The following is a 24,967-nucleotide window of genomic DNA, read 5'->3' on the forward strand; positions in this document are numbered from 1 at the left end:
GAGAGTATTTACCCGCCTTTTCAATGAACTCCACATGTGTGAGAGTAACAGCTTTGTGCCAGGCACTCAAACGAGTTTATCCTGAACACAAAAAACTACATGTATAAAGTACATTCTTACAGGTTCTGACTGGGCCTTGACTTACAGGGCCATCACTTGACCTTATGCTTTAGGCTCTAACCCTTAGGTCAAGGTGAATAACCTCTTTATATACATCAGCTACATCGGTCTCCTTCATGATTTCCTAGCACTGAACTTTTTTTAAGGATTTCTTTTTAGTCTAACATTCTAGATTTTTTTTTTTTAAAGGGAAAGACTCCCTTCTGTGACCACTTACTGCTAGAACCTGATGTAGCCTGCCCTCTCCATCCCCGTAAATGGCAATCATCTGGAGGTGCAGTGACAAAAAGAGTAAGATACACTTAATGGATCTTTGGTAAGATTGCTTGGAAAGGGCTCACATACTGTTTATGGCAAGGAATACACATTTATTATTCTCTTCTGAACTCTAAATCAAGTAATCACTATCAATCTCAAGCCTTAAAAGCTTCCGACTTAATTGTCTCTTATTTAACAATCACTATTTTTAGAGCAAGAGGTCTTTAGAAAAATTCTGATAACATGTTTTTCTTGGAAGGGGGGAGAAGTCAGATAAAAAACAAACGTGCTAGGATTTAAAAAATATGTAACGTCCCCTTTAACTGTTTCAGTACTAAACACAGAATCTTCTCTCTCCATATCAGGAGGCCCCACTAAAAAGCACAAACCATCATTGTATGTTCTTCTGTGCATCAAACCAAATACCAACTTTATATTGGAAAAGCAAGCTGCTGTTAAATAATACTCGTTAATCTTGTTGAGATTAGCTTGAAATGCTCCTGGATTGGGAGATCTGCCCCTTGGGTGACAAAGCCCCTTTCCTTATTTATTATTTACATGGAGAAAACCCCCAAAACTATCTCTCTGGAAAGCATTACACAGTTACAAATACTGAATAGAAAAAGAGCATAGCTATCGCTTTGACGTGATATAGACAGCAAGGTAAGATTTTTAATACGCAAACTGTGATATGTAATTTAATTCTACTTCATGAACTATTCGGAAAGCCAAGACGCTAACACGTGCATCAGGCACAGCCAACAGAAGACTTTACAATGGTTTGCGTTTCCTTTTTTATTTATTCCTTGAAACTGCCCGTATTGCAGGTTTCTCATGGGCGAAATATGGAACTGAGCAGATTCTTTTTTCTACAAAATTATGGTATAAACTTGCTCAATTTTCTATCTTATTGCTAATAAACCTTACAGGCGCACAGTTTGTAAAATAAACCCCTTAAGGACTGAATGCGTACAGCATGCTGCAAGGTACAAGAAATAAGCTAAAAATGAGCATATAAACCTACGTCTGGACCAACACAGTACTGAATGCCGGCAAACATTTATCACGACACAGGGAAAAATTAATAGGAGATACAGTTCAGTCCTGAAAGGGTTAAATAGAAACCCTAATATATTATTGTTTCTAATCATCCAGCCCACATTACAGTGCTTGAAAACAAAATCAGAAGTACCGAACACACATTTGTTCAGCACTCATTAGAAAACACAGCTGCTTTTGAAATCAAAAGTAAGTAACTTGGTTAATAATTGAATAGCATTTTGTTTAAAAAAGGAACCCCCCTCCCCCACCCCGTGGATTATCTGGTTAAACAGGACGAGTTTAGTTCTCAAAAATTGCATGGGGAATATTCTGTGAGGGCACAGATGGTACCAGTTTCATTAAAAACAAAAACGAAAACGAAAACTAACCAGTTATGATCGCAAATAAGTCTGTGCAGAAGAGGGATAAATATTTCACTAACACATATATGAGGATGCCTTTAGTTGCCACAGTTGAAGAAAAGTCAGCAGCAGGTTAAATATTATACTAGTGTTCGATTCTGAAATCATTCAAAATCAAAAGGGCATTCTACATTTAAAGCCTTTAACTGCCTTCCCAATCTATGTGATCAATTCAATGGAACTAAAAAACAGACTGGATCATGGACTCAGCTTCTAGCATATTTTTAGAAATTGCATAGCTCACGAGAGCACAAGATACCCTTCTAAAACAGAATTTTAAAAAACCAGAAACAACCCAAAACTCGAATGTTTTCTAACTGAAGTGGTCACCATTCTAAGAAGAGCATCTAGCATCTCTAATAATGCCATCGGAGAAGGGGCTGTATTCTACTATAACCAGAGGACAAGGCTCCTATAAATTATACACTGAAAATGATTTACAAATCCATAAAGATTTTTTTTTTAAAGCAGCTGACATAAGAACTACTGATAAAAAAAATAAGCTACAACAGAAATCATTTCAGTCTTTAGTTTGTGGTATGCAGAATGGCATAAAATAGCAAGGGAAATGTCTGTAGAAGTACATTCGTGGACTTTTCAAACAAACAAAAAACAAACAGGAAAAGGCTTTACAGTCTAGTTATTTCAAAATTATCTTATTAAAAGAAACAAACAGCCAAAATAAGGTATAATTAAATAGTAAAAAAGCAAAGTTCATTTTAACAAAGCCATAAACTTGAAGAATTAATTTGAGCTGCAAAGCTATGTAAGGAATAGTCTGTTCTTCAAAAGTATCTCATCTGTTATCGGTTAATTTAACACAGTTTTGTATGTAACTAAACATCAAACTGGGAAGTGGAGGAAACTTGTGGCCCATTGGAAGTAAAGCGGCACTGAAAATATTTCCACGCTCCGAACAAAAAGCAGTGTAAAGATTACTTCCATGACTCAACAGAGAAGAATAAATACTACTCAGAAATAAGCAAGTTTGCAAGAAGAAGCTAGTAAACAGTTAAAACAAAGAAAGGTAAGGCCACAATTCTGCCCTTGATCACTGGATCAGATTTGAAGTGTGAGGCAGGGTCAGCTTACGGGAGAAGCTAGTGACTGGAGCAGATCTGAAGAGAAGGCTATACATATAGAATAATGCAGCCTGTGAGTAATTAAAAAGGCTTGCAGTACGATAAAACCACAATAACTCTGATTTAACCAGTAATGTGTTTTACAAGTGACTTCCTCCTTGAAAACTGAGGAAAAGGTGATTTAGAGAAGTTAGGAATTGTATTTACAATGACACAGTCTGAGCAAAAGAATGAGTGATGAAGATAACAAAGCTGGGGAGAGGGGGAAAGCTACTAATGTTTACAAAGTCTACCCATGAAGACGTTTTCAAAACAGCCCATGACACCAGAAAGACAATGTTCTGTATGGCAACACTGTGGGAAGTTAGTTTTGCATTCATAAGGTACTTGTGGCTCCTGTTTTATGGGACAGTAAAAGCTTACCACACTCTAGAGGTAGTTTTGAACTCTAGAAAGAATGATTGTAGTACTAGACTGTGTCCTAGAACATCACACACACGGTTCCTGTACTAAATGTAGCCCAGTGAGTCGGCTGCAATTTCTAAGAAACTGAACAAAGGCCTGACCAGAGTGCAGGAATGGAAGCAAGGAAAAACCGGTGAGCCTACAGCATGGAAGGGCCAACGCACAACCCGAATGCCACGAAATCTTAACTGAATGGAAAAGAAATGTCTTCTGAGTAGGAGACATCTGTGGAGACACTCAGCACTGGGGAAGAGAAGACAGAGGAGTCAGGAGAGAGATGAAAAGATTAATTGCATTTTCAGTTTTACAATCTCAACACTATCTGTTCTAAAGTACTGTCTTCCAAGCTATTTGAGTTGGTCATCTAATAAAAGCATCTTGTTTCAAGGTTACAATGATGTTTTGACCTAGGCTACCAAAAAAATAATAATAATAATAAAATAAAAAAAATAAGTAAACAAACACATGCTTTTGCTGACATTTTCTCATTATACAATAAGGGCACCATCTACCAGCTGGTAGCAAATACTTTTCATGATATTTTTTTTTTTTGTCCTATGCTAACAAGGCGGAAAAAACCCTGCTGAAGGAGATCACTGGGAACATTCCAAGTTCAAAATAAAATGTTTAACTTACACATAATACAAGTTATGTACAAGATTAGGAGTGGGGCGGGGGACCTGAACGAATCTGGAACATGTAGATACATTTACACATGGGCAAAGGGGAGAGAACACTTCAAATACCAACATGTTCTGCACCATGAATTCATTAATGACTAAATGGCCACATTTAATTCCACGGAAATTTTAGAACCTCTTGGAATACCACTATAAATACATTTAGAACAACAACAAAAAAAGGAAAACAAGGAAAGAACTACCAACAGTGTCTGAGAATAGAGACTAAGTTAACATACATTGCATGTACTGCAGGCAAGGCAGAGGCATTTTTTTTAAAGCTTTTGCACAGACTTCATATAATCTTAAAAAAAAAAAAAAAAATAGGCGGGCCTTTACAAGATTTGACTTGCTGAAATCAGAACAATTTCGACTCGTGAAAAGTCATAAGACATCAGCTTTAAAAAAATAAAATAAAATAAAAAGATCAGTTCCAGCCTTAAACCAAAAAAAAAAAAAAAAACCTGGAAGAATATGGTAATTAGGTTAAACAAGCATGGTCAGGCTTGGAACTTGAATGTACTGTAGAGCAAAAGCTCAGACGGGGTGGGGAGGAGAGGGACCTATTTGGTAACAAAGGTGTACTATATACTGTGATATAAAAAAAGGTATGGTGAAAATGTACCTTTTGCTAAAGCTTATACAAGTTCCTTGGTCCGTAAAAACTATGTTAGATTTGTGTCTTCTAGTTTGATTAACTTTTATTCCAGCCACATCTCTATTTCTTGCCCATTTAAACAAAACCAAACAAAAACCAACCAAACAAGAGTAACAGCCGAAAACAATCGATTCCCAATAGTTTGTACATTTCGACGTTTTGTTTGTTTGTTTTACTGCGGCTTCTGCACTTCAGATCAGCACTTGTAGGTAATGGGGTTTCTGAACAGTATCACCTGGTATGAAAAGTTTTCCCAAGAAACCACAAAAGATTGTTCATTTTTTTTTCTTTCTTTCTTTCTTTCTTTTTTTTTTTTTGTCAACATTTTGCCGCACTCAAGTCAGTTTAAGTCCCAGCAAGAAGCCGGTAGTTAGGACACCACTGTTGCTGCAGATGATGTGACACTGGTAGAATTTGTGCTGACATTTGTGTAACTTCCCTCGCTGTTTGTGTTTGATTCATTAGGGGGCACTTGGCTTGAACTGGCTCGAAGGATTGCTCCTGCCGCACTGCAGTGTGGCCGTGGCCCTGGTTCCGGTGTGTAGGTAAAGGTAAGGCTGGTGGAATAAATGATTCCATCATTACGGACCAAAGTTACTGGAACCTGGACTGGCTGCCGGACCCATCGCCAGCCCTCCCGGAATGCAGAAATGTCTGGGACAACACAGAGCATACTCTCTCCACATCTGAGGAGGAAATATAAAGCACTTAAAAGGAAGGTAAATTTTAGAACTGGAACTTAAAACAAGGTTGCTCGATACATTACAATCAGTATTAGGAAAGAATCTCATGTACCCAACCCCATCAAAAACTCTGGATGATGTAAAAAGTTTCATTAAGTACCTGTACATAGTTTCAGCTTCTACATCCCCAAACCACACTCGTAAATTTGGAGTGAAATTCTGTCCTGTAAGTTCAAGCATTGCTACGTCCCCACCGCCATTCAACTGAAATTCACAGAAAATCAGAACAATGTTGAGAAAACTTTTCATTTTCCATTAAAGTACACATATTAGTTTTTCATTTGACTATGATTTGTGAAAAAAATGGAAAAATAAAACTCTTAAATAATATGATTATAAGGACAAAATGAGCTAAAAACATCTCAAGATAATATAGTTGACTTAAACTTAAATTTTCTTGTATAAAAAGTATGCTTTTATTTTTTTTAATCAACAAACGATGTATTAACAAAATCTCCAAATCTTATGATTAATTGTGAAATAAAATCATGCTAAGTCAGAGCAGAGAAAGCAACTGCAAAGAGCTAAAAGTCAACTTGTAAGTGGTCTCACCTGAAGACTTTCTACGACAGGCACAGGGGTGACTGGGGCAAGGACAGGGCCCATCCCCTCGTAAAATGTATACTCTGCCTTATCCGTACTAATGATTGTCCAGGAAGCTCCATCATTTATCATCTCTTTATTTGGTTCTTTTGGGCATGGAGTGGCCTGATGAAGAAAGAAATGTTTAGACGTGGAAGTTTATATACACTGCAGTATAAAGACAATTTTAACAAGGTAACATTCATAGACTGGAGTTAACAGGCAGACAATTTACTACAAATTTCTGAACTTTCCAAACATGGTGCTCTGCCAATCCCTAACTAAACACAGAGCATCAGTATGACAACCTCACATCCAGTAGTTTTTTATACCATGAAATATTTCAGTGACATATTAAAAATAATACCTTTCAGAATACCCATTTAAGAGCACACCAGTACCTGCATAATTTCTTTAATAAAAGATAGTATTCGTGATGTAAATAGCTACTTAAAACTCTTTATGGATCCCTAAGAGAGTAAGAGCCCTTCAGTTGAACCTAGCTATTTCCAGCAGGAGGAAACCAAGATGTGAACTGGCAACCCCCCACCCCTACCTTCAAACAGCCAGGCCAGTCCAGCAGTTCTGGGCTGAGGAGGACGGCTGTATGTGGCCATCTCTCTGAAACGGGGTCTTCAGGTGTTTACAAGTGCGTTTCACACGAAGTGTTAACCATCCCACTAAATCATCTGCCCATGTCATAGACGTCTTTGTGAAAGACTTCTAGTAAACGCAGTTAAAAATCAGCTTTCGAAACATTTCCTCATTACTATCTAGGAAGACCTCCACGTAAATCTGATAATTATGAACCCTCCCCAGAAATGTGTGTGCATCTATATACAACATCTTCACACAGTTTCAGAGGACTCAATGAACACCCAAAATCTTTTGGATGATCTGAGAACCTTTTTTGATTCCCAGAAATAGATATTAACTGTCTCTCCAAGAACATGTTTATGGATTTGAGTTCTTCCTTGAGGTGGGATGACTGCCATGTCTCAGGATCAAGTAGGTTAAGAACCTTCAGACTTGAGAAAAATACCTGAAAACGGCTTTGTGTCTTTGGGTACAATTAACATTAAACAAGAGTTTTAGGTTTCTGTATGCTGCTAACCGAATAGCTGACACATTTTTTTTTTTTTAAATCAGTAATTTAAGAACATACCTGAAACTGGATTATTCTTTCTTGAGAAAGGCACAAGTACATTCTTTCTGTATCCTTAAGGTAAAATGCACATTTATGGAGTTGTGACACAGGATCATCTGCATCCAGTAATGCGGTTTGCTTATCCACTTTCCTAATTATCTATAGTTCAATAATTAAGAAAGAAAAGGTCATCACATATGGAGAGCTTTCATTCTGGACACTGCCAAGGGCACACGGAAAGAATACGCTATAACAACACATCACAGTGTATATACAAAAACATTTACAAACACTAAGGCTAGGTATAAAAAATACTTTCAGATCACAAGCATGGTAGAATGTGGAAATGGTTACCTTCTTCTGGGAATACCTGAAAAACAGGGCGGGCAGATACTCGTTTTCTAGATCACTGCCTTTCAAGCTTTACTGTGCATACAAATCATCTGGGGTTTTTGTTAAAAACACATCTGTTCTAATCCCACAGATTTCACGTGGGCCTAATAGTCTGCATTTCTAACAAGCTGACAGCTGGTGTTAACCCTGCTGGCCAATGGACCGTATTTTATGTAGCAAGTTCAGTTGATTTTTCCAATGATATACAATCACATCAGAAGAAAATCTCTGAAGACTACTCTCCCTCCCCCCTCCCTCCCTCTCCCTGTGTGTGTGTGTGTGTGTGTGTGTGTGTGTGTGTGTGTGAGTGTGTGTGTGTGTGTGTGTGTGTGTGTACATATATGTATACATATAATTAAAAACCTGGGGCACCTGGGTGGCTCATTCAGTTGAGCGTCCGACTTCGGCTCAGGTCATGACCTCACAGTTTGTGAGTTCGAGCCACGCATCAGGCTCTGTGCTGAGAGCTCAGAGCCTGGAGTCTGATTTGGATTCTGGGTCTCCCTCTTTCTCTGCCCTTCCCCCATTCACCCTCTGTCTCTCTCTTCTTTCAAAAATAAGTAAACATTAAAAAAAAAAAAAAATACCCAAACTTCTAACTTCCTCCAACTCACAGCTCAGTAAATGGCACCACTACTCACTCAAATCCAAAAACTTTGGAGTCAGCCTTGACTCCTTGTTTTCTCTTATACCTAATCATCCAAACTGTCAACAAATTCTATTAAATCTACTTTCAAATAAATGTGTCATCTCTCATCACCTTATGCTACCATCCTGAATTATGACCAAAGTCCAACCAACTGTCTCTCTGTTCTCACTGCTATACCCCATGTTCTCCTCTTCACAGAGCAGCCAGAATTATCCTCCTAAACATAAATCAGTCATCATGCCCTGGTTAAAACCTTCCAGTGGCCTCCTGGCATATGTAGGTAATATAAAGTCCATACTCTAGATACAGAGAGAGACTCTACAAGATGCCATCACATCTACAAGGCTGACCTTGTAGCCTCATTTCCCACCCCTCCCCAGTTCAGACTACAGCGCCTTCCTCACTAGTCCTCACCACTCCGGTCTGACGTTCTGTCTCCACTTGTGCTGTCTGTCTGAAATGCCCTTCACGGTTTGTGGTTCCCACCTTCGTTCTGGTCTCTGTTCAAATATACCCACTTTGAAGATTTCTCCGACCACTCCAAGTACTCCCCAAGGTCTCTAGGTCTTTACCCTGTTTTAACTTACTTTCCTAACATTTGTGTTAACCTTTAATACGTTAATATGGTTATTTCTTTAGCTAATGTTGTCCATCTCCCTAAAACTGCAAGCTCCATGAGGAAAGAAAGCCCATCTTGCTCACCACTGTATCCAGCATCTAGACAGTGTCTGGCACATGGAAGGTTCAGGACTATTTATAGAATGAACCTGTGCACGTAGGACAGTAACACACTGCTCCACAATGAACATCCTTCACAGTAACTACTGAGTTTTATGAGGATTAAATCAATATATGTAAAGTGCTTTGAACAATACTATTGATATCATGCAATAATATTGGCTTTTATTACTTGGTTTACATCTCAGTATCCAAAGATTTTTCTTTAACTAAGCTACAATTGTATAAAAGTCCCCATCTTTGAAGTTAGCATTCTTCATGTTTACATTTTTTAGCTCTGCAGGTCATTTAGTCAGAATATCTTCCATTCTACTAACACCACACCCATTTTTGAGTTTAAAGGGAGACAGTACACTTTAGCAATAAGAACTTCTAAGACAGTCTTCGAGACTGACAAAATTCAAGCAAAATGTTTCAGTTTGATGCTAAAGTCTTAGGGCAATATTTAAATTTGAGGAGGTCTGGATTTTAGAGAAATAACTGAGTTTTGAATGATGTAAGCCTTCAGCACTCAAGCACATCGTGAACATGAGCCACGTTTGGTTCGATTTTATCCCCACAACAGTTCTTTGGACAGAGACCCTATTGAACGACCTCTCACCAATAAAGAAACCAAAGATGGCCACTACTATTTGGCATCAGAAACTTGCTTTGGTCATTTCTAATTATCAAGAGAAGGAAAGAAATCTGAGACACCTGGCAATGCAAATGTTACAACGTAAGCCATGTGTGTGGTGAATTCTACATTCCTAAAACATCAGGGAGAACTCCAGCCGGCGCTCTCTCCTGTGCTGGCTCTGTAGCTCGCTGGTACAATATCTACCGTATTTCTGAGATAAACTGGATACAGCCCAACACTGTGTCCCTACCCCCCACGCCCCGGACCTTGAATCAGACATACTCCTAAATCCCCTCCGTCTTTAACATAACTAACTTTTCTTTCTGAAAAGGAGGGGGAATATAAAGGCGGGAGTATAAGGGGCTTTTGCGTTCATTTTGCGAAGAAAAGCAGTTTTTACAGTTTCAAAATCGTCCTAGCGAACAAAAAGTCCTAAACACCGTGCTTCTCTCTCAGAGTATGAAATAACAATTTAATTTTTAATAACTCTATCTTCTTGTTGGAGAGTAAACTAGTAAAAACTATGCTTATATTTTTAAAGAAGTAAGAATTTCTATGCTTCTGAAAACTTGGTCCTGTGGTGGGAATATCAGGTACCACAAAAAATGAATATAGTATATCTGTACTGGTTAAGGAAAGAAATCATAATGCAATTATTTAGTGCCCTCTATTGAACATGTTCAGATATGCAACCAAGAAGCAAAACGCCACCAAAACTTATTAGAAACAGTGTAACAGAAAGTCATTAATAATGCCTTCACAAAAATTGGCTGTCTGCCTTAAATTGGTTTTTAAATAAGGTGGGGTGTGATTGTCAATAATCAATAGCAGTGATTATTGACACGTCTTCTTAAATTAAAAAATGAAACCGAAGCGTATTTTTACATCTGAACGTTGTGCCTTTTTGGTGTTCTTAATTTTCACCACACACAGCAGCAAGAGCAGAGCATACCAGTCTTGGGAGAGCCATGCCGGTAACCGAGCACACAAGTTTGACTGTCTGTCCATAGTGGATGTAGCCATCACGAACTGTGAATTCTTCTCCTTCTGATTCATCATCATCCACTACAGTGGAATGACAAAAGAGATCCAATTATTATCTTTTAGAGTTCTTTAATCTACTTAGGAAAATGATAAAACTTAATAGATCTGATGTCTTATTATCAAAGAATTTCAACAGCTTCACACTAAAAACATCAAATACACATTTTCATACTCACAGAGATGAATGTAAAATGCTCCCCACTGCTGAGAACTGGCATGGAAATTACCTCCTTCTACATGCAAGTATCTGGTACTAACTGTCTGGGATCGAAGTCGATTAAACAGAGCCACCTTTGTTCCTGAGGCAATGCACACTGCAAAGAAAAAACAGCTTCTATTTATGTGACTGGGGGGAAAGGACCTATACCTGGCAAGTTATAATTATTCTTTACTATTACTTAATAATTAATAGATTCTGCTAACAAATTGATACCCTAAAAAAAAAAAAAATCAAGGTAACTCTCATTAATGATGTCAGGCTAAAGATGTAAAATATGTCCATAAAATATTTTTTAAATGAGAACTATACAGTATATTTAACGCAGTGCTGTTCAGTAAAGGGACATTTTTCTTAAATATCCAACAACAGGAAAGTGATTAAATACATTATAATATCATTCACCTATTAAATAATGTATATCAAAATGCACTGATTAAAAAAAAAGTATCTCCCTAGTATATCACTGAGTGGAAAAACGGGCTATAAAACCCTCTCTATACTGTGGTTCCATTATATATGTATTTATGTGGCTGTACGTGTGTGTCCACGTGCTCACATCCAATCCTATGGAATGTACTCAGGAGTCTAGAAGAATGTTTAGCAAAGTTGAGGCCAACTGCCGCTGGATATTGTGATTTTAGAGATTTTGATTTCTTCTAAATACCTTGAAGTATATAGCATTGCATGAAATTTCTTGAAAAAACAACCACATCTATGTAAGAAGGAAAATATTCTGAAAGTGAAATATGTTCTCTGTCAATAAGAAACTTACAATCAACAGAAAAAGTGAGTTTATTTTTTTTATTTTTATTTTTTTAGAAAAAGTGAGTTTAAATAAAATCCTATAATTTGAATTGGAGATAGTGTGAATCCATGACATTAGCAAGAACACCCAACTCCCATTATGAAGTAAGCCTTGTCCTCTAGCAACAACAACAAAAACCAAAGAACAAATTTAAATCTGAGCAAGCATCTAAATGGACTACAAAGATGCTCTCCTTGACCAAACTTAAAAAATTTTTAATGTTTATTTATTTTTGAGAGAGAGAAAGAGAGAGGGAGGGAGGGGGAACATGAGCGGGGGAGGGGCAGAGAAAGGGAGACACAGAATCCAAAGCAGACTCCAAGCTCTGAGCTGTCAGCAGAGCCCGACGTGGGGCTCGAACTCACGAACTGCAAGATCATGACCTGAGCTGAAGTTGGACCCCCAACCGACTGAGCCACCCAGGCGCCCCTCTCCTTGCCCATACTTTAAAGACAGGCTCCTCTTCCCTCTTGGCCTTCCCAGCCCAGTTACTGCAAGATTCCCTAAGTCTTTCTCCCACCCTTGACATCTGATTAAGTTCCTCATGAGTATCTGATCACCAGAGAGAGGCCAGCCTTTAGCAAAAATCCTGTTAAGCTGGCTCCTCTAGAGCCCCTGTACCCTTAATGTTTCCTCTTGGTATGTTCTATCCACTGCCCCCTCCCCTCACTCTGTTCCTGGACTAACAATCCATTGAGCTCAGCTCCACACTGAAGTCTCTTCTCCCTTCTGTGACAGTACTGAATACAATCTGTCTTTACCACCTTTAACTAGTGTCTGGCTCTACTGTGTTCTCTTTGACACTACCAGTTTATAAGATACATTAAACTACACCAAGGAAATGAAATTTGCAAAATCTAGTATGTGGTAATCTCTCAGGGCCAAATGACTCAGTCTCTTCAATAAATACATTGCAAGGAGAGAGAGCCATGAAGAGGGAATCCAAAGATAAAAAGTACTCAAGGTGGGGTGCCTGGGTGGCTCAGTTGGCTGAGCATCCGACTCTTGATTTCAGCTCAGGTCAGGATCCCAGGGTCAAGGGACAGAGCCCTGCAGGCATCAGGCTCCCTGCTGAGCAAGGAGCCAGCCTATTTTCTCTCTGTCTCCCCCACTCCCTCCCTCTGCCCCACTTACTCTCTCTCTCATTCTCTAAAAACTAAATAAAATAAAAAAGAAAATAAGTAAGTAGTAGACATGTTTACTTTAAAACATACTCAAGGACATGTCAATATAATATATAGTATAAATATCTGATGGGGATTCAAAATTTGAATTCTGATTCAACCAAAGTACTAACAAAATGGCATTTTAGATAATTTTAAATTTGTTTAATTAGACATTTGATAATATGAAGAAATTATTTCTTTTTATAGTTGTTTTATAACATATGTTTTTATGTGATCATGGTATTTTAATTATAATAAAAAAGCAAGAGCCTCAGTCTTTCAGAGATACATGTTTACAGTCTTATATTTGCATTGAACTAAAATGAGGGCAGAGGAAAGTGGGGGTGTGATACAGGTATAGATGAAATAAGACTGGCCTGCAGTTAAGATCAGTCTTGAAATTAGAGGCTGGACACAGAGCTTTCGTATAATTATGCAACTCTGTCTACTTTACTATGTTTGAAAATTTCCATAATATAAATGGTTATAATAATAATGACTGAGGGAACTAAAACCAACCAATATATAAAAACCGAGTAAGTTCATAATAAAACAAAATAAAAACAAGCAAACTAAACAAAACTCCTAAAACCTTGAGCACTTTCAAAAAATACTACTGCTATTCTGCAAATTAGTAAGCAAGTGTCTATCCTGCCTTTTCTCTGCAGACTATTATTTGAAACAAAACGCTAACAAGTTCTAAGTAAAAGAATACGAAAAAGCCCTTCATAAAACACTAGATTTAAGCAGCCATTGTCAGTGGCTAATGGTTGCTGAGGAACTCTGTACCAATGGATTAGGCTAGCAACAGCTCAACTTACTATAAACAATCTTAACGGGACAAGACGTGGGTATCATCTCAGGTATCATCTCTGACTTCTGATTAGAAGGAAACAAACATATAGAGGACCAGCTAATTCTAAAATACGTCTTTAGGTCTAACCACCAGTTTATGGAAAATATGAGAGACAGAGGCACAAGTAATCAGCCAGATCCGGAACATGGAAATTCCAAAGGAAAAATTACCCAGTTTCTTCAGCAAATGACATGGAAAGATTAGAGGGGGAGAGAACACACTATTATAGGTTAAAATGTATGGGCCGTATTTGGATCCAAGTTTGAACAGGCCAACTGCTAAGAAACACACACACACACACACACACACAACTGTAAAATAACACTTCAGAGACCATGTAATAAGTCTGCACACGGACTGGTTTTTAGATGGCATTAAAGCACTACGGTCAATACTTTTAGGCACCACTACTCCAGAAATGATGGTTGAAAGAACAGGTCACCTGAGATTTCCATTAAAATATTCCAGAAGTCAGAGGAGGAAGGACCATGGAAAAAATGAAACAGAACTGGCAAAACCTGTTGAGGCCAGGGGGCCGGTCACCTTACACAAGTCTCCCCCTTTTAGGTAAGTTTGAAAATTTTCATAATAAAGAGTTAAAAAAAAAGAAAAAGAAAATTGGGTGCAGGGGTTGCAATGTGTAACTCAGTCAGACAGCGTTTATCTTTGGTATTTGGTAGTCTAAAAATCTGCTCATGAGGCAGCAGTCTTTGCCAGAGCAACTGTGTTAAAAATTTTGTTTAGGTTTTCAGGAAGGACTTCCACAGCCCATTTGATAACAGTGCTTCTCAAAGAGGAGCTTTTGATGTTCTTGGGGGATCAATTCTCTGTGGAATGAGAACGAGGACTTTTAGCGTCACTGTCTGATGCACCCAATGCCATCAGCACTCCCTGTGGTCACTGACAGCACAAGGAATAAATTCCCACTTCCCATATGCCTCTGGGGAACACTGCAGAAGCAACTCTGGCTGGGAACCATCTCCGTAGACCGGGCATTGTCCATTTCAAAGAAAAAACAAGATGACCATAAAATGGCAATAATACATGTGACAGTTTCAGATTAAGTGGAGGGCCACAAAACCATTACTAACAAATGAATTTGCTATCAAAAAGCAATTTTCAGTTAAAAAAATAGTTGAATTTGTCTTATTAATCCATCAGGGGAATTGGTGACAAAAAAGAAAACTCAAGGATACGTACAGTCAGCATTCTTCAATGACTGCTTCTTTTTGGAAGGTTTGGAGATGACTTTTATCCGCTTGCTGAGGAACACACCAATATCATCACTGTTGCCATAGAACATCTTTACAGACAACATGAAGTGCTTTCTCTTGTCTGAGTCAGATATGTACAAAGTTTTGGCTGTGCAATAGTTCTGTGAAAAAAAGGGAAGTTTCAATAGCAGCAAAAGTTTGCTGGTTATGTACTTACAACTCAGTACAGCCATGGCTAGGTTTTTGATGAATGAATTAGATGAATAGCTGAAAAAACCAATTGTAACAATTACTGACATTGATCCTGGAAGACAAAGGACAGTCTTATCAAGTCTATGAAATACTACATTACGATCCATTTTATCCATTTTAAAACACAGTTTTTCTTATTTTATATAGCTCTATACCAACATAAAAGAATTATAAATGCTATAACAGTAATTTTTTAAAAATAGAACTTAACAGGGCACCTGGTAGCTCAGTTAGTTAAATGTGTGACCCTTGATCCTGACTCAGGTCCTGATCTCAAGGTTAATGAGCTCGAGCCCTGCGTCAGGCTCTGTGCTGACAGAATCCTGCTTGGGGTTCTCTCTCTCCCTCTCTCTCCCTCTCTGCCCCTCCCCCACTTCTGCTCTCTCTTTCTCTCCTTCTCAGAAATAAACAAATAAACATTAAAAAAAAAAACACAGAATTTTACAGTTCAAAAAAAGCCCATGACTGTATTTCTGCAATGAAACAAAATAAATAAAGCTATCAGAATTCAACTGAATCTGCATAAGATTTTTAGCAGTGATCCTTTTCAAAACAGTGCACAGTTTTTCTTTACATGGATGAACACTACAGAACCACCTATAAGTCTGATAAAAACAAAGTTAGAGTAACTGGAGAATTATAAAATATTTTATGCCAGAGAAGGTTAGGAGTATACTTTAAAGAACTCTTCATAAAAAATGGTAAACTTTGCCAAATGGGATAATTCATATTATATCATCAAAAGAACTGATTGAGGGGCCCCCGTTTGGCTTAATCAATGGAGCATATGATTCTTGATCTCAGGGTTGTGAGTTCAAGTCCTACATTGGGGGTTGTGCTTACTTAAAAATAAAAAAAAATATGCAACTGGATTGAAAGGTAATAGAGAAGATAAACATAGCAAGGTATAATGCCAGTCGACCAGAAAATAAATTCTGGTACCTGAAAAGATAGCATTCAAGAGTTACAGCACTCACAAAGTAGCAGCAACTATCTCAAATACATATGACAATCCTATTATCATTCCTATTCCCCTGATCCCTATGAATTAGGGAAGGAACTATATTATTTTTTTTAAATGTTCATTTATTTTTGAGAGAGAGAAAGAGTGTGAGCAGGGGAGGGGCAGAAAGAGAGGGAGACACAAAATCCAAAGCAGGCTTCAGGCTCTGAGCTGTGAGCACAGAGCCCGACGCGGGGCTCGAAGCCACGGACCGCGAGATCATGACCCGAGCCGAAGTCGGACACTTAACCAACGGAGCCACCCAGGCGCCCCTAAATTATTGATCTCCTTTTCCAGATTGGGTAAATAATGCTCAAACACAGCTTAAGTATTTAAAATATCTAAATTATATTTTTTAGAAGATCAATTCTCTACCTTGTAATTAGGCTACACAAGTTTCCTTGACTACCTCTGTTGTGTGTTTCTTTTAAAAATCAGGAAAAATGCCACTCGTTTAGGAAACAGCTAATGTACTCTAAGTTTTTAACTTTTTAAATTTTAATCATGTGTAATTTTAGCACAACAAAAATAATGCCAGGGTTTATTTCATTTCTCATAGCAAAGTTATGTAAGACGATGTAGGTGCCACTGTGAGTATTTTACACTTCATTAGGTCTTCACAAATTCAAAAATGTGGTAAAAGCTTTGAGGAGCTTTGTTCGACAGAAGATAAAATTAAGATAAAGCTAATAACAGTAATAAGAAAAATAAAAACAACAGTTCTTCGTACTCACACAGCTCCTTCTACCCAAGGATCTCCAAGCTCAGAGATGCTATGGCGGGAGTGACAGGTCTTCCATACATCAAAAAGCACTGAAGGTCAAATTAAGCCTAAACTGATGGAACTGTTCTGCACCATAAAGTCTAGGAAAATGGGTATCGATATACTAACGCAGACGGTTACAAGGAACAAAACGAAATGTGTATCTAAAAGAAAATTCTCATAGGCAAAAACCTTTCACACAAATTTTTGTCTGGAAAAGGCAAACACACATATCTCTGGGAAAAAAAGGAAAATGTATCCCTATTTTTATAAAAGTGAGTAGTCTGAATCCACAAGAAAATAATCATGGCTAGGACTTTTTTTTTTTTTTTTAAAGTAGTCTTCACGCCCAGCACGGAGCCCAACATGGGGCTTGAACTCACAACCCTGAGATCAAGCTGAGCTGAGGTGGAGTCAGACGTTTAAGCAACTGAGCCACCCAGATGCCCCTGGGATAACTTTATTAGAATTATTATTTTTTAAAAAACTAAGACCACTGACTACAAACTCAAATTCCATTTAAAAAAAAAAGGGGGGGCGCCTAGGTGGCTCAGTCGGTTGAGCATCCAACTTCATACTCGGGTCATGATCTTGCGGTTCATGGGTTCAAGCCCTGTATCAGGTTCTATGCTGACAGCTCAGAGCCTGGAGCCTGCTTCAGATTCTGTGTCTCCCTCTCCCTCTGTTCCTTCCCCACTCGCGTTCTGTCTCTGTCTCTCAAAAATGAATGTAAAAAAAAAAAAAAAAAAAAAAGGAAAAAGTCACCACTCAGAAAAAGTACTATTGCTTTAAGAAAATAGAAAATAAATAAAATTTAAAGTTACATTTGTCATACCAAAACGCTAGATTAGCTAACAAAATTCTAGAATAGAAAATGGCATATAATAAACCTTTCTATCAATAATGAACAATTTAACTTAAGAACTTGAAGATCTTCAGGCCATAGTAAAAAATGTACCCCCAAATGAGAAAGCAATACCAAATACAACACTGCAAAAGTACTGTAGAAATGTCCGCATCATAAAATCTGAATTATAGAAATGAAAAAGTGCTAGCAAGTGAGGTGTAGGGGATGTAACTTTTAAGTGTAAGAAAAACACAAGTGGGCTAAGTAGGGAATCAATTCATGTTGTATAGCTTACCTAGTTCCAACTATGTAAGATGTAAAATTGAGGAAAAATGAGTATTTAACAAATAAAAACATCGTTAAGTGAAATCTCAGATCCAAAATATTATCAACATAGAGTCAAATGTCATGACCATATGAAGTGCCACATAAATTAGAACTTTATTGTAATGAATATCAAGCATAAGTACCTAATAGTGCAAAATAAATAGCCTTTCTTTTCCGATAATGACTAAATTGTACCATTCAATGAGGAGGCTACTAAAAGAAAACAGTGTTACCTTAAGTGAATGGAGGTTAAGAGAGACAGGTGGGAGCAAAGGGTCCCTTTTCTGAGGTTCAGCATGTCACTACTCAGGACATCTTTGCCTTCCTAGGCTCAACTATATTACACACGCCTTTAGGCTCCAAGCACCTATGATGTTCCTGTTCCACCTGGAATGCCTTCTGCTGACTCCCGACAAGTCTTCCTTTATATAAAGTAAGTAAGACTTCTCTGATAGCATTTTTCATGAAAACTAATATTAATAGCTTTGGCTTACAGACATTATATGTTTTAAATATAACCCATTAGATGTTTTAAATACTAGTTAATGCTCAAGCTTTCAGGTATTCTTTTCTTCTGTGAATCTTTAGGGCTTAGGGAAAGAATATAATGGTGTAAGTTGAAGAAAGGTATACTAAGCCACGATGCTGATACAGGCAAGTGAGGATGCTGTTTGTTTGGTATTATTTCCCTTAAAATGCTGGAAGCTGGAATTGGTTAAAGTAGGCAAAGAAATTCAGTTAACAATTATACACCCTGGTAGCTACAATCCCTGGCTTCTCACTACCTATTTAAGTACTCATTTCATAGTACCAAGTATCTAAATGTACACCTTGGAGACCTACAACTCTGAGACTTTCTACGTAAAGGAAAATAGAGGAGACACAGCTAAGGCCCATCAGATCACCCTATCACTTAAATACATCCTTTACTCCAGTTGTAGGGTCATAATTTAGAAATATTTCTTGCTGCTGTATTTTCTTTTAAGATGAAACCACTTTTATTATAATAAGTTTTACTGCAAACTTAATTAAAAATACATAGTTGATAAGTCTTACCAATAAACATTTTAAGGATACAAATGTCATTCATAAAAATATCTGAAGAAGGTTGATATTAAGGCTTCTTAGTGCTCATGCTCCGTATTAGCTATAAAATGGCTAAAACTGAATCGAAATGTACAAATCTCCTAGCTCATCACCTTCAATGTCACTCTGCAGCCCCCATCTGTACTGCCAGCTACAACACAGCAAACACGAAGATATTCACTGAAGATTTACTGAATGAGGAAACAGCTTTTCATACGCTATTTTAAAGGATATTCACGTGGTTGTTGAGAACTAACCATTTTCCAGATTTTAATATCAAGGGAAAATAAAATAATAGTTAAATGCTAAGTCATTAAGAACTATTTTTGAATACTAAACGTATAAAGTGAAATGATTGCTTCATAATTTCATAAAACACAATTAGCAAAACTAATACTTAAATTTCATTCCTTAGCAAATTAATCACAGAAAATCCCTAAAAGTTTGAGTGAAGCTAATTGTGGCTGTTTTTGTCTATAGCATAGTTTTGCTTCACAGAGAAGCTACGTAAAACATTTAAGGTCTTTCTAGCCCAGGTAAATCCTTCTAAGAATTTATCTGTGTCACTTTGTTTCTAGTGTAAGACTAAGATTAAGATTAAGACTAAGATTAAGAGACAGCGTAAAACATGACTGAGCTATACGCGTTCACTGTTACTTGAGTATCATGCCCCCCTGTCAGACACATGAGGGATTAGCCTCTTAAGTTTATTACTGGCTTCCAATGGCAATCTGATTCAGACTGTTAAAACTGTTAACAAGCCACCTTTAGATGTCAACAGCTTGTGACTAGACTGCAACTATTTAAGAAGTTTCTCTCTGAGGGATGGACCAGGGAGGGTGTGTTCAGAAAATTGCTACCAAAAGCCATAAAAGAAAAAAAAAAATCATCACCACAAAAATAAATAAGGAAACTGCATGCTAATAGGGTACCAGGGTGCCCTTTTAGGAGAACCAACAGAGTTTAATTTACCTTTCCTTCCAAGTTCAGCTGCTGCATTTCTTGGTCACTATTTCCTATTCCAATAAATGCACATGGTTGAGACTCTTGTTCAGAACAACCATCACGTTCCATTTGTTCTTTTTTTTTCTTCCATCCACTGCCCATAAGATACACACAAGGAGGAGGGCAAAAAAACCTAAACAATGGTAGAAACACACACACACACACACACACAAATACAAAACCAAACAATGCAATTAGATTCAAGAAAGCATTACCTTTCTTTGAACATATGAATATAAAATTATACTGAACTATACTAAGTCAAGCCTTTTGTCATGCCAATTAATCATGTCCATAGCACAGAAATCAAGGCTTCCACAAAGACTACATTTGTTTGGGGAAGATTCATCTATACTGGAATTATGCATTCAATAAGATTAGATACTTTTTATTTTTATTAGTTTTTAATGTTCATTTATTTTTGAGAGAGAGAGAGAGAGAGAGAGAGAGCGCGCGTCGGGGAGGGGCAGAGACAGAGAGAGGGAGACACAGAATCCGAAGCAGGCTGCAGGCTCTGAGCTGTCAGCACCGAGCCCGACATAGGGCTTGAACTCATGAACCATGAGATCATGACCTGAGCCAAAGTTGGACGTTCAACCAACTGAGCCATCCAGGCACTCCAAGATTAGACAGATACTTTTTAGAGGATGGAGTCTCCCTTTAAATTTTCACACAGCTCAGAGTTCTGAACTATTGGAGTTCAGTAAATCCAATGATGTCTAACAGGTTACAAAAAATAATATGCCATCGTAGAATCTGCAGTTATTAAGATCTACTCAAAATGATATACTAATTAATGACATTATTGCTATGGCTATTACACTGAATTTATTTGGTAATTAACCTGGAAAATAGAATTAGAGCAATATCCAAAGGAGGAACTTTCAAAATATTAACAAAAGTAGAAGAATTAAAAGCAAATGGGTAAGCAGATTTCTGTGTTTTATGTATATGACACCCCGGACAAATGGATGTCTGAGAGAACAATCCACTGCACCCTTTCAACTCACAGATCACAGATTTGTCTTGCTAGTTGCCAAAAACCTGCCCTCAAAAATTCTTCCCACCTAGAATAACTTCCTTATACAGTTGACCCTTGAACAATGTGGGGGTGAAGGGTGCCAAATCCCTGTGCAGTCAAAAATCCATGTCTAAATTTGACTCTCCCAAACTTAACTAATAGCCTATTGTTGACCAGAAAGCCTTATCATTAACATAAACAGTCAACACGTATTTTGTATGTTATATGTATTACATACTATATTCTTACAAGAAAGTAAGCTAAAGAAAATATTGCTAAGAAAATCATAAGGAAGAAAAAATACATTTATAATACTATACTGTATTAACTGAAAAAAAATCTGAACATAAGTAGACTCATGCAGATCAAACCCGTGTACTGCAAGAGTCAACTGCTATCTTTTCCTTGACAATTAAAAAATATCAGTTTCAAAGCCTAGTTCAAGCCCCACATTTTATAATTCAGACCATCAGTCCAGTCCTTGTATACAGGGTAATTTGCTTTTGCTCAATAGTGACACCATGTCTCATCAAGGAGCCTGAAAACTCAAATATCTACCACAAATAGTAGCTAAGTAAACTCAAAGAGTCACCAGGTAAGTAATTTAGTGGGTGAACCAGGTGCACAATAAATAAGGAAGAATATCCTTTAATTATTCAAAGAAGTAGGTTCCCTCTTCTTTCTTGAAACACACAGCCCTCATGGTAATTCTTGCTTTTTATACAGTTATGAGTAAAGGAGCATTCTTCTTAACTCTTGTAAGCCCACTGTAAGAGAAAGAAGGGCTTAAATGCAATGACAATCAGCCACTGGTTTGTGACTCCGATGACATGGCACAACAGAGAATAGCGAGCCTGTGGCTACACACCCACTCGATCACTTTGCTGAACTACGGCCACGTGGGCCTAGTGTCGGTTACATCCTCCAATTGTTCCACAAACGTTTGAAGCCAAACTTTATATGGGATTTCTAACTTTCAAAGTTAGCAAATATTTATGCTTTTAACACCTTGGAGGCCAACAATAGCAGACTTTAAAAAAAAATGTGCCCACATACCTATTTGTGCATATGTATGTGACACAGACAACACCAGGCTGGATTTGGCTTCAGCTCTTCCTAAAGGTAGTTAGTATCTACTTCTTGTTTGCTTCCCCCCCAGCCCCCAGCATCCAACTACAATATTTACTGAATTGAATCAAACTTGTATAACACCTACTTTTTGCTCAATTCTAACTAAAAACTACTTTAATTAATTTGTAAGAAGTGAGCTAGGTGTATTTAATATTCATCAATTCATTAAATTATTATACCCCTAGTCTGAACCCCTAGTGTAGTGTCGCAGGCATTAGGAATATAGTAGTTAAAAAAAAAAAAAAGGCAAATATTCCTGTCCTGATGGAATTCACGAACTCTAATAGGAGAGACAGCTAATTTAAAAAAAAGAAACAAAACAAAAAAACAAAAAAACACTTTACTCATAAAGTTTAGAAAACATTTTACTCATAAATGAGTAAAATGGCTTATATAAGACCAGAGTGGCCAGAGAAAGCTTCCTTTAAAAGGTGATGTTGAGTCACAACCTAAAGCCATGGGTGGCTGAGGGAAAAGCAAGTAGGAAGGACCAAAATGGTCTGTGTCAAAACAAACACAGACCACTCCAGTGTGGCTGGAGTTGAGAACAGATGAAGCCTAGATAATAGGGAAGTGGACCAAGCAGGACCTAGGGGTCAAGCTGAGTAAGGAGGGAAGCCCTGGAGGCTTTTCAGATTTATTTAAACCGGTAAAAAGGAAGCAGAGCAGCTTTCATGCCTGCATACTCTCACTGTGACCATGGACACAGAGGTCACAGCCGAGGTAGTGGGCTCAGCTCCAGGTCACTCCAAGTTTGGAGGGATGCCTGGATTAGCCGGGCTAGTTCTGGAGTTGGCTCAATTCAAGTCTACCCCCAGGATCTTTCTGGCCTCTAATGCTGGGAGCCACCCAATGCTTACCGTGGCACAGACTCAAATACCTAGCTGGCATACTACTGGGAGGTTGAGAAGGCATCAATTTTGGACACTTGTCTCCCATGAGTGTTTTTTATTGAACACTGGTATTAAGATTCCTTAATAAGCTGGTATACTAGCTATAAAATTCAAAGAGCCATGCTTTAGTGGAGTATACCAGATGCGGGAGTCAAATTTCAACAAGTTTTAATAAAAGACACTTTTATTTCACATCTGAAAAACTATAAAGAAGACTAAAACTACAAGATTGGGTAGTGCTCGTTTTCTCAAGAGTACTGGGATAAAATGGCATGAAACAAGGTATAAAATTAGGTTGGCAAGCAATTCTTTATCACTTAAAACACGGACCAAGACTTTATACTGAAAGTGCTTTCCAAATCATGTAATAAGAAAAATGAAGACGAATCTTCACAAATGCCTCAGAACTAGCCTTGTTTTTTAGTCAACTCTACAACACTTCAAAGAAGTTGTGATGCAAGAAAACAGCAAATCCCATACAATCTAACCATTGAGACTATTTCTATACAATGTGCTGATTAAATCATATCTTAAATATCCCAATACTGGCACTCCCTAAGAAATAGTTAATGAATCAGGTTTGCATTTCCACAGACTTCAGTAGCAGCATAATCAAATAGAAGATAAGCATACATACAAAAAAGAGCAGATTAAAAAAAAGGAAATTAAAGGGAGTGAGGATTTAAAAAGGCTACCTAATTAGCAGAAGAAAAATTAAAATACACCTTATAATGCCATGTGCAATCAGTGATTTTTAAATTTGGACAGTTGGCCAATATGTACCAAATACTCAGTGAAAAGTCTGACCAACAAGTGGCCAGCTCACAGTTTAACAGCTGCCGTAAAAGAATATGCAATGAAACAATGTGCCTTTATTTTCTAATATTTCCCATGGCTATATCTAGCAACTGTGACAAACAATGCTTTTTTTTCTGCCACTTGGTGGCAATATACACACATTTACAATTTTACTCATTTCCTAGTTCAAACAATTAGTCTTTATTTTCAGAGGATGATTCAACAACTTTTTCCTCAAACCCTGAGATGAGGTCTGGAAAATACCTTACAGATTCAAAGAAGACTTTTTATTCAGCCCAATATATAAAATAGGTTAGGTTAGACCAAATCCAAACGCGTCATTTACATTATCTGACTACCTTTGCAGAATCATGATCCTTTGAGGATTATCCAATCCAAAAGCACCAAATAGAAACTTTTTGCACACCTCAGTTACCTCTATTAACACACATTCTCAGTATGACTTCAGAAGCATCATCTAATTGTTTAAATGGCTTTACTGTTGTCTCAACAACATCATTATCACCTTCAGTACTGTTTAATGACTTCCCTTGACACGAAGTTGAAGGAATACTAACATGTCAAAAGTAATTTCCCTATCTTTAACGAAAATTTTCCTCTAAACAAAACAATCCTTTTAAAAGCTTATTTTTCAACCTGGAATAATCTTCTTTAATGAAAAAGTAAAACTAATCATTAACATCAGTGGGATACCAGATGTCCAAAAAAAAAAAAATGTTATTAGGTACAAAGTTCTAATACCAAGAACAACTCAAAATTTTAGGATAAATTTTCCTGACCAAATATTTCTAGCATCATTTGCTATAGTTATTTAAGTGCCAAGAAGACTGTAGTCATGTCCCCAGGTGACCTCACGCCTTAGGCCTTGGCAGCTTCTCAGAAAGGCCTGAATCTGTATCAACAAGAAAGAAGACAGAT

At 37.5% G+C, this 24,967-nt stretch overlaps 1 protein-coding gene across 7 annotated transcripts in view; it reads right to left on the reverse strand.

Moving 5' to 3' along the window:
- Positions 1-1,158: 1,158 nt before the first annotated feature.
- The window catches only part of RBPJ (recombination signal binding protein for immunoglobulin kappa J region), a 215,287-nt gene continuing 191,478 nt past the window's right edge, over positions 1,159-24,967 (reverse strand). For all 7 annotated transcript variants that reach the window (XM_015072420.3, XM_015072417.3, XM_015072423.3 and 4 more), the window contains 8 exons: positions 20,153-20,318; positions 14,889-15,063; positions 10,818-10,955; positions 10,550-10,662; positions 7,217-7,357; positions 6,022-6,177; positions 5,570-5,673; positions 1,159-5,412 (listed from right to left, as the gene is read on the reverse strand). In XM_015072420.3, coding sequence (XP_014927906.1) covers positions 5,097-5,412; positions 5,570-5,673; positions 6,022-6,177; positions 7,217-7,357; positions 10,550-10,662; positions 10,818-10,955; positions 14,889-15,063; positions 20,153-20,318 — 1,309 coding nt within the window. In that variant the 3' untranslated portion in view covers positions 1,159-5,096. The remainder of the gene's footprint in view (positions 5,413-5,569; positions 5,674-6,021; positions 6,178-7,216; positions 7,358-10,549; positions 10,663-10,817; positions 10,956-14,888; positions 15,064-20,152; positions 20,319-24,967) is intronic.

Source organism: Acinonyx jubatus, chromosome B1, assembly GCF_027475565.1.
Source record: "Acinonyx jubatus isolate Ajub_Pintada_27869175 chromosome B1, VMU_Ajub_asm_v1.0, whole genome shotgun sequence".
Lineage (NCBI taxonomy): Eukaryota > Metazoa > Chordata > Mammalia > Carnivora > Felidae > Acinonyx > Acinonyx jubatus.